At 36.2% G+C, this 10,688-nt stretch overlaps 1 protein-coding gene across 1 annotated transcript in view; it reads left to right on the top strand.

Annotated features, from left to right (window-relative positions):
• Positions 1 to 4,180, top strand: part of LOC103476160 (basement membrane-specific heparan sulfate proteoglycan core protein-like) — a 23,459-nt gene extending 19,279 nt beyond the window's left edge. The window contains exons 19-22 of the mRNA XM_081599963.1: positions 428 to 703; positions 1,070 to 1,336; positions 1,430 to 1,693; positions 4,026 to 4,180. Coding sequence (XP_081456089.1) covers positions 428 to 703; positions 1,070 to 1,336; positions 1,430 to 1,693; positions 4,026 to 4,165 — 947 coding nt within the window. The 3' untranslated portion in view covers positions 4,166 to 4,180. The remainder of the gene's footprint in view (positions 1 to 427; positions 704 to 1,069; positions 1,337 to 1,429; positions 1,694 to 4,025) is intronic.
• Positions 4,181 to 10,688: the final 6,508 nt, after the last annotated feature.

Here is a 10,688-nt window from a genome sequence, read left to right as displayed (position 1 = left end):
CTCACAGTCCAAAAACTTCACTGTTAGGTTAGAGAAACAACATTCAGTTTCTATGCTCCAGTAATCTGGAACAAACTTCCAGAAAACTGCAAAAATGTTGAAACACCGAGTTTCTTTAAATCAGGCTAAAAGCTTCCTTTTAATCAGAATATTTGGAACATTGATCAACATATTTGATGCATATTTGTCTCGTTATTTTTATGATGAACATTTGACAACATCTAATGTTTATTACTGTTTACTGAATGATGTTTGTTTAAATCACTTTGAACTTCCTTGTTTCTGAAATATGCTATACAATTAAACTTTGCTTGACATGGATTACATTACTCTTAAATGTCTTAAATTTTGGATGAATGCTTAGATTTCTGTTAAAACATTAAATGTTGTTTTTAATAATGTTTCCCTTCATATCTGACGTAAACAGTTTCCAACAAGGTTGTTGTGACTCAACAACCAAACTGGCCTCAGATCTTCAGTGGTGAGACGATCACTCTGACATGTGAGGTCCAGGGAGGAGAAACCACTGAGTGGACGTGTGAATGGAAGAGAGATGGGTCAATGATACCAGGAACACACAGTAAAGACTTGATGTTCATTGTCTCTGAGTCCAGCAGTGGAGACTACATGTGTCAGTGTAGAAGAAGAGATGATTCGTTTTCTTCAACAAAGTGGAGTGAAGCCATCAGTCTGTCTGTATCAGGTGAGTTGACATTTGTTAAATATGAAAATGTGGCTGATTTAGTCTATAGCTCAGTTGTCAGTATTAATGCTATACTCACACACATGCACACGCACACACACACAGTGATTCAAACTTTCTATTAGAAAAATGGTTCTCTGTCATATTTACTTTTGTGAAGTCTCACAATAATCACAGGCTGGTTGTTAATCTTTATGGCTTAATGCTGAATAACCACCAGAATAATTCATATTAATGAAGTTGTGTTGCTGACATATTTTCATTTATTTAATTTAATGAGACTGTAACTTGTTTCTTCTTGTACAAATATGTATGTTTTTATTAATTATTGAAAAATTAACCAATTTTAATTCATGTTAACACCAGATAAACCCAGAGCCAAACTGACAGCAGGTTCAACAACTATACCAGTAGGGGGCAGTGTGACACTGAGCTGCTCTGTGGAGCCCTCTGCTGGATGGAAATACAGATGGTTCAGACGGACGTCAGACACTTCAGTTGAATTCAGCAAAAATTTTAAAGAAAACAGTGATATCACTGTGACACAAGGAGGAATCTACAGGTGTGAAGGAGAGAGAGGAAATCCTGCATTCTACAGCCAACCAAGCCATGATGTCACCATAGAGATAATGTGTAAGTTTCTTCTTCAAAACTGCAGAAACTAAAACTATGAAATTAAAAATTCCCATGTGATTTGATTTTTCTTTTCATATGTGATGTTAACAGTTTCCAACCAGGTTGTTGTGACTCGACAACCAAACAGTTCTCAGATGTTCAGTGGTGAGACGATCACTCTGACATGTGAGGTCCAGGGAGGAGAAACCACTGAGTGGACGTGTGAATGGAAGAGAGATGGGTCAATAATACCAGGAACACACAGTAAAGACTGGACTTTCATTGTCTCTGAGTCCAGCAGTGGAGACTACATGTGTCAGTGTAGAAGAAGAGATGACTGGTTTTCTTCAACACAGTGGAGTGAAGCCATCACAGGTGATTTAATTGTTGTCTTTTCTGAACAGATTGTAGGAAGAAAAGCTTTCCTCATATGTTTAATTAAATTAAGTTTCTTATTTGAACAGACCAGAATAAATCTCACTATTCCTCATCTGAATTAAGAATTTTTAGCTGTCGAAAATAAGGAGTAGATTTCTTTTTCCACTTCCTTTAACAAGTTACAATAATGAATCCACAACTGCTATAATTTGTGTTGTAATGTTCACATTGTTCCCAAAGATTTTTTTAATGTATATAAAGAATAAAACTGAAAACATCTAGGAGATAATCAAAAGTTTACTACTGTGTGTTGAACAATTTCGGTCAGATTACACTTCTTTAAAAGTCTTTTTGATTAACTTAGATTAAGTACATCATTGTTGCGATATTTATATGACTCCTAACCGGGGCCGGTTCTAGCCATGGATACATGAGGGGGCAGGCGAAAATGTTACGGGGCGTCATTATGTATATACATATTAGGGGTTGATAGACTTCATATATTTTAAGGTGAACTATAAAATGATAAAAGTCGAGTAGGAGTCGACTCCTCGCAGTGATGTCATAGAAACGTAAGTGAACTTCACATCAACTTACAGGCTGTATTATATTCACAGTAAATATTGTCAAAAAAGCCTTTTAAGTCTATTATGCAGGAATAAGCGTATAAGAAACAGAACATCATCCCATACTTCTTCTTCAGCAGCGGATTAAAGTCTGAAAAGTTGCACAAAGTCAGGTGTGACTTTTTTTCCCCTCGAACACCGGCTACTGATGATATGCTGGACAGTTGCAAATAGTCAAATTATCACACTGACCAGTGACACAATGGTGCTTTTGGTTTGTCCATCACAAACCAAAAGCCTTATTTTAACTGAACCAAAACACAGCAGCACGACATGCTAAGATTGTTGTTGTCAAGGGAACGTAACTGACCTACTACCAGCTCCCTCGATATTTTTTTTTTTTAATTGAAACTTTTTACTTACCTGTGAAACTTTGGGTCTTGTTTTGTAGCTGTAGTGTTAGCAAAACATTGTGCTCCTTTCGTGCACATTTAAGATTTAGACAACTTGACAGATAAGGTCGCCATCGTTGACAAGCAGGTTGGCTAGCAGGTTGGCTAGCAGGGAGCGGGATCTCGTTCGCATTAGGCTCGTTTGAATACTGAATGCTGATTGGCTGTTTACTAGCGGCTGAGGGGTTTCAGCTGCAGCCTGACTGCAGACAGACAGACAGACAGACAGGAGAAGACCGCAGCCTGTTCAGCACGGTGCGCAGCAGAACCTCGGATAAAGGAGATGTTCCGTTATTTGTGGCAAGTTTCAATGGAGGAGGCAAGACGTTTGTTTGAGGGGGCACTGCCCCCTTTTGCCCCAGCCTATAGCCGGCCCCGACTCTGTCCTGGTCTGAGGTGTGAGGGTAGATTTCATATCCACAGAAATCTTGTAAAACATCCAGACTGCATCTGTTAGTGTCCACAGACTGAATGCAGCAGGATTTCCTTTTAATAACATTAATATTAACCAAAGTTCATATTAGGTTGTTATGAGATCATCACCTCTCATACAATTACATATTTTATCAATATGGATGTATAGATTTTTTTAAACAAAATTCAAATAAAAAATGTTTTATATTTTTATATCACACACATACGCACGCACGCACACACACACACATTTTAAAACCTACATCTTCTTGGTGACTTTTCATTAATGATATGATCACCACTATCTGATTGACCTGTTTTTTTTAAATAATACAGATAATGTAAATTGGAAATGCAAACAACTTATATGAATTTGATTATTTTGCTGTTTCCAGTAAACTTGAGTAATTAAACTTTACATAACTTGTTCTTGGAGCTGGAATAGCAAACAAAAGTATAGTATTAATTTTTTATGTTTTTCATTTTGTTTGTTTGGTTCAGTCAACTTTATTTCATATCAAAAGGCTGAACGTCCCATAAGCTTATTTCCATTATTTTCTTGGTTGTGTTGCAGATGTCACAGCCACAGTTTTTTTTTATAGTTTAAATCAAATAGAAATAATGTATTTTCTGATAAATAAAAATATTTAGCTGTTTGGAAATTCCATTTGTGTTTCAGCCTCTATCTATGTTATATAACTGCTTTCAAATAAAGACTAAACAATGAATTAATCAAGTAAGTCAGAAAAAAATAAACTAATAATTAATAATGTTATTTGTTCAAACAGATAAAATCTTTCAGAATTTATGTGTTTAAAGTTGGAAATAAAATTTTTTCAAGAAATCAGAGAATGCTGTGATTAATTCTGTTTCCATTTTAACGTTTCTTATTTCCAGTCATTGTGTCCAGTTCTTCACATCTTGTGCTGCTGATCGTTGGACCAGTTGTTGGATTTATTCTCATTATTCTCCTCATCTTTTGCTTCTGCAGTCGGTCCAAGGGTGAGAGTTTTTTTTTGTTTTGTTTAAATAATTAAGCACACTTTGATTTTATAACACAAAGTGTTATAAAGAGAAAGAAGAACAATTTTTCAATCAATGTAACAGCAAATGTCTTTTTTCACAGGTTTATTCTGCTCCAGGTCAGTTGTTCACATCTTGTTTTTTTATTTAAGTATTAAATTCACTGATTATATTTTATTTGTCATGTTGTAGATGTAAGGCCTCAGAGAGCAGCAGAAATGATGGAGTCAACCAGACTGGCGGTCATGAAGATGGCTCTCCTCCTCAGGGTTAGAACTGCTACAAGTTTTTAGCGATAACATTTTATTACTTTTAGCTAAAGACCCTATTGTGTTCACATTTTTCTTAGACTTTTGTTTATTTTACCTTCTTTCTATGATCTTATACATATATATCGCTATTGAATCTTGTTTCATTTTTACATAAAGTGAAACATATTTGGCAAGAAAAAATAAGCAGATAAATGATACAAACAGCAGTAAATCAGTTTATTGTCTGAAAAATTACATTAGTTTCTTCTAACTTATGTACATATTGGTTTTATTTCTGGTTTGTTTGTTGTAGATGCTCACTTTATAATCAGCCAAACATGGAACAACTGTGTTATTTAATGAGAATCAGTCACTGATAAATGATCCAGATATAGTTCAGCTGCAGATGAATCCAGAATGAACTGATATCTGTTGAGTTAAATAGTTATATCCAAACACAAACAATGTATAATGTAAGCAAATAGCTGGCACTGGTTTTAGGTTTTTGATTTTTATTTCATTTATCATGTGATGATCTCACCATGAAGGCCTCAAGATCCACAGAATGGTGCTGTTTCTTTTAAAGTAAAAACAGGGAGCTGTCAGGCTTGGCTCTGAAAAGTTTCCTCAGGTCAACATGGAGTTGAAATCATGCTATGCCATGATTAGCATCTGCATATCATCACCAGTAGAAAATGATAGATCAGACTCAGAGTTGAAGGCTGTTAATTTGTCTGGTTGATGATTTCAGTGTTTTCTGTTCCAGGCGTCACTGCAACATATGCTGAGATCAACCACCAGGCTAAATCCAATAGAAAGAACAAAGGTAAAGACATATTGTTGTTGTTGTTGTTGTGTATTATCATAATTAATGTGCATTATCATCTTCATGTTGACAGAAAGACGAAGTCCTGCAGCCACAGATAAAACGGTTTATTCTGGCATCAGATCAGGAGCAGCTCTGGACGTCGACTCTGCCATGTAGGCTGCAGGAAGTTTTGGTTTATAACAGGATTTATGATACGGATTACGCTCATAACATTCTTATGTGTCTTCAAAAACCTTGTATCAGCTGAACAAACAAACACTGTCTGAAACTGAAGTAGATGAAATAAATATCATACACACTCAGAAGTGTGAAGAGAAATGCTTTGCAAAATTCATGATAGACAGGCAGTACTGTACATACTTTTAATATAATTGATCTGGAGATCCAGAGTGTTGCCAATATTTCAAATGTGGTCCATTGCTGTTCTGTTACATAGATGAATCAATTTTATTTCTTATTTTTGCTTTAACTTCCTAAATTAGTTTTTATATAGTCAAGTTCAATTTTACATGAGTGATGATACCTTGCATACTGAATACATTTTTGAGTTGAGCAAAATAGTACGGAGCCCTCCAGGGGACATGGGGGATTTTTTTCCTTTTGCGTTCCCTCGCAAAAGGTTTTGCGTTTCCTCGCAATAATCTACTGATCAGTTCATGCGGCATAATTGACACTGTAAGTCTTTCTCAGAAATAGTCCAAATAGTTTGGATGTATTTTTATTTCTTTCCTACTTACTTAGTTTCTGTTTATATCATAGGTTTGTTGTGCCTTTCTATACTAAAGAAAAAGATATAAAACGTCTGCTATTTCACAACGAGATATTAACATTCATGGAAAAACCTTACATAACATTGTATTAAAGCAGAAAGTACGGCGGCCACCGTAAGAAAGACTTACAGTGTCAATTATGCCGCATGAACTGATCAGTAGATCATTGCGAGGAAATGCAAAAGAAAAAAATTTCCCATATCCCCTGGAGGGCTCCGTACTTTACTAAATCAAATATTCTCCTACATTTTTAAATTAACTTGTAAATATAAAATTCTCATCTGTTTTTTGCAATGTCACTTTTGTCTTTTTGACACAAGCAATGCTGTTGATTTGTCTCTGTATTTCATTTATTAAATACTCTGTAGCTTTTTAAATGCTTAGCATGTATTCATTGAAAATAATCTGTTACATATCAAATATATCATGTGGTTGTCAAATATAATTTAGTCGACTGCCCACTAAAAACTTAATATGACAACGATTACAGTTGCATTCATGTGTATTAAGCTTCTCAACTTTTATTTTGCAACTGAATTGTTTAGTTAGAAGTTAGGATATCTTTTTTATATGTAATCAATGCTCTTTTTACAATTCTTTATACAATAAATCTGATATTCAAATTCAAAATAATCCAGATTGCATTTATTACCCATATGCAGTTGGATTTTTTCTTTTCTTTTTAAAGATGATTCATAATCAGTCATCCCTCTGTAGGTTTACTTTAAACCTCATTAACTGGCCCATATTGTGGTACAAAAACACAACAAAAAGTTCACAAATAAGTGTTAGATAATTTCAATTTGGGTGTTTCAGGTATTTATTATTGAGTAGGAATTGCAGGAGGTGAGACACAAAAACATCCTGCTACAGATGATGAGAATAACTTATACACTGGCGCCACAGCTAAACTACTACAGATATTCTTAGATTTTTCATGTTTATGGGATTCCTACCTAATTGGTGCAATACTTATGCTACTCCAGCAGATGTTTAGGTTACTTGATTAAAATTGAAAAAGGAAAGGGCTTTTTAAACAAGACCATCAGTCATTGGATCATCTTTTGTTTTTCTCCACATGTTCTTCTACTTTAACCCATTTATCCCAGTTTTCTTCCTGCAAAATAAGTACATGCATTTCAGTCCTTAAACCTCCCTAACATTTCCCTAGCACGTAATATTTATGAAATTTTACATTTTATATTGGTTTATGTTAGTGAAAATATAGGTTTTGTAGTCTGAAGCAATTGCTGCCAGGGGGAAACTGAGTAGTCTAATTTATGCAAATCTGACCTGTTTACACTATAAAGCTAAGAAAAACAATAACATGCATAACCTGTTATAACAAGACATGGTAACAAGTATCTTCAGATCTGTTTCAGATACTTGAAGATTCAATACCAACTCATGCAGATGACACTGTTTAAATGTGCCAAGAGACCTTTAACATCATTTGGTCATTTGATCAATGATTCAAAGTCAGGTGAAAATGTTATGCACTATTGTGCATCTTACTGGAATTCCCCCTGTTCCTTCAGACCAAGTTTTACATTTGGCCGTATCCTAAGCCAGTTTCTGAACCCAGCAGTGGAAACTACAATCTTTGAAGGGTTATCAGGCCGTTTCCAAGCTCACCATTCTGAAGCATCCAATTTTTTCACAAGTGGATGTCTCTGAAAATGTACTCCAAGATTAGGTCGTCTAATATTGATAGAAATGGCATCAAACACAAGAACAAATATCTCAGAGAATACATTGGTGTTAAAGTTACATTACAAGAACCAAAAAAAGCAAAAAGAAAGATAAGCCAAAAAGTCACTTATCTCTGGTAGCACAACTTAGCTTCAGTCAAGATGAACTGTGTAGCTTCTTGTACAGTGTTCTTTGGTTAGATGAGTACAAATGTTTATGTATAATGTACAGTACAGACCAAAAGTTTGGACACATCTTTTCATTCAAAGAGTTTTCTTCATTTTCATGACTATAAAAAGTATAAATTCACACTGAAGGCATCAAAACTATGGATTAACACATGTGGAATTATATACTTAACAAAAATGTGTGAAACAACTGAAAATATGTCTTATTTTCTAGGTACTTCAAAGTAGCCACCTTAAGCTTTGATTACTGCTTCACACACTCTTGGCATTCTCTTGATGAGCTTCAAGAGGTCGTCACCTGAAATGGTCTTCCAACAGTCTTAAAGGAGTTCCCAGAGATGCTTAGCACTTGTTGGCCCTTTTGTCTTCACTCTGCGGTCCAGCTCACCCCAAACCATCTCGATTGGGTTCAGGTCCGGTGACTGTGGAGGCCAGGTCATCTGGCGCAGCACCCCATCACTCTCCTTCTTGGTCAAATAGCCCTTACACAGCCTGGAGGTGTGTTTGGGGTCATTGTCTTGTTGAAAAATAAATGATGGTCCAACTAAACGCAAACCGGATGGAATAGCATGCCGCTGCAAGATGCTGTGGTAGCCATGCTGGTTCAGTATGCCTTCAATTTTGAATAAATCCCCAACAGTGTCACCAGCAAAGCACCCCCACATCATCACACCTCCTCCTCCATGCTTCACGGTGGGAACCAGGCATGTAGAGTCCATCCATTCACCTTTTCTGCGTCTCACAAAGACATGGTGGTTGGAACCAAAGATCACAAATTTGGACTCATCAGACCAAAGCACAGATTTCCACTGGTCTAATGTTCATTCCTTGTGTTCTTTAGCCCAAACAAGTCTCTTCTGCTTGTTGCCTGTCCTTAGCAGTGGTTTCCTAGCAACTATTCTTCCATAAAGGCCTGATTCACAGGCCTTTATGGCCTGTGAATCAGGCCAGTTGTTGCAGAGATTTGTCTGCTGCTAGAACTCTGTGTGGCATTGACCTGGTCTCTAATCTGAGCTGCTAACCTGCGATGACTCGGATGGAGGCTGGTGACTCGGATGAACTTATCCTCCGCAGCAGAAGTGACTCTTGGTCTTCCTTTCCTGGGGCGGTCCTCATATGAGCCAGTTTCTTTGTAGTGCAGTTTTTGCGACTGCACTTGGGGACACTTTCAAAGTTTTAGCAATTTTTCAGACTGACTGACCTTGATTTCTTAAAGTAATGATGGCCACTCGTTTTTCTTTACTTAGCTGCTTTTGTCTTGCCATAATACAAATTCTAACACTCTATTCAGTAGGACTATCAGCTGTGTGTCCACCTGACTTCTGCACAACACAACTGATGGTCCCAACCCCATTTATAAGACAAGAAATCCCACTTATTAACCTGACAGAGCACAACCTGTAAAGTGAAAACCATTTCAGGTGACTACCTCTTGAAACTCATCAAGAGAATGCAGAGTGTGTGCAAAGCAGTAATCACAGCAAAAGGTTGCTACTTTGAAGAAACTAGAATATAAGGCGTATTTTCAGTTGTTTTACACTTTTTTGTGTAGCACATATTTCCACATGTGTTAATTCATAGTTTTGATGCCTTCAGTGTGAATCTACAATGTCAATAGTCATGAAAATAAAGGAAACGCATTGAATGAGTAGGTGTGTCCAAACTTTTGGTCTGTACTGTATAATACACAACACCATGTTTGGGCAAAATCAGACACAGTGTATCAACAGCTTGCTTTCCAGACAAGCTGTGATTAAGTCAATTACAGCTCTGTAAACCACAGTTTTCTATCGGTCTGACTGTCAACAGCCTGACAAAACATGAAGTCTACTTTGTTTTTCTCTCTTCTTCTACCTTTTCTTAAAGAAATGTTTATGAGGCCCGCTGTTTGTTGTTAGTTTAAATTATTACCTGAATTTATTTTCATTAATGATTGTTAATGTCTAACACATAAAACTTGAGAACTGAAACCAAGCGCTCCGTCTTTCTTTAGCCCCGCCTTCGCATCACTGGACAGGAAGCATCAGTGGCATAAGGTGGGTGTTTGAAATCAAATCAGACAAAATTTCATATAGTCATAAAACATACATCCTGATTCCCACCTTTCTTTGTCTCTACAGACATTACAACCTCCCTCTTCTGAAAAACTGAAGATAAAGCAGAACAACATTGCTTGGTCTGAATTTCAAAATGGGGAAGACGATGCGCTATGCACTGGGCTTATTGTGTAAGTAGATCACTCTTTTGTTTTGATAGGTCAAATCAATGGGATAAACCTAATGTTGGATTTCAGTCCACAGAAATCTTCTCCTTGATTTTTTTTTAAATTTCCTTTCAGCTTCTGTTCTATTTATCTTTTTAGTTTGACGTATGCATTTCTTAATGTTTCCTGTGCTGTACTTAATGGAATGCAAAAAATGTTAAGAACATATAACGTGATTTGGAGAAGTTACGTATAACTATAAGTCAAACTCAGGGACATTTCATAGATATTTAGATGTAGCATTGTCAACATGTCTCAAACGTTTAATCAACAAACAAACAAAAGTAATGAAAAAAAGGTGTTATGAAGCAAAGGGTGCAATTTATTACTCGGAATAAAAAAAATATATTTTTAGTAGCGGTGGGAGTGAATTTCCAGAAACTGTGCAGGATATTTTTAAGATGTTTTCTGACTCAAAATCAAGATGCAAAGTTTCTCAGGAAAATGCAGAAGTGCGAAATGATCTCATCAGGCAGAGAAAAAAAAATAGCTTAACCAGCTGACGTCATGCTGATGAACAAAAAAGAGAGATCTTCTCTATAAT

Source organism: Poecilia reticulata, chromosome 18 (assembly GCF_904066995.2).
Source record: "Poecilia reticulata chromosome 18, P_reticulata-male-v2, whole genome shotgun sequence".
Classification (NCBI taxonomy): domain Eukaryota; kingdom Metazoa; phylum Chordata; class Actinopteri; order Cyprinodontiformes; family Poeciliidae; genus Poecilia; species Poecilia reticulata.
Note: the sequence above shows the minus strand (reverse complement) of the source record. Positions and strands in the feature narration are given on the sequence as shown.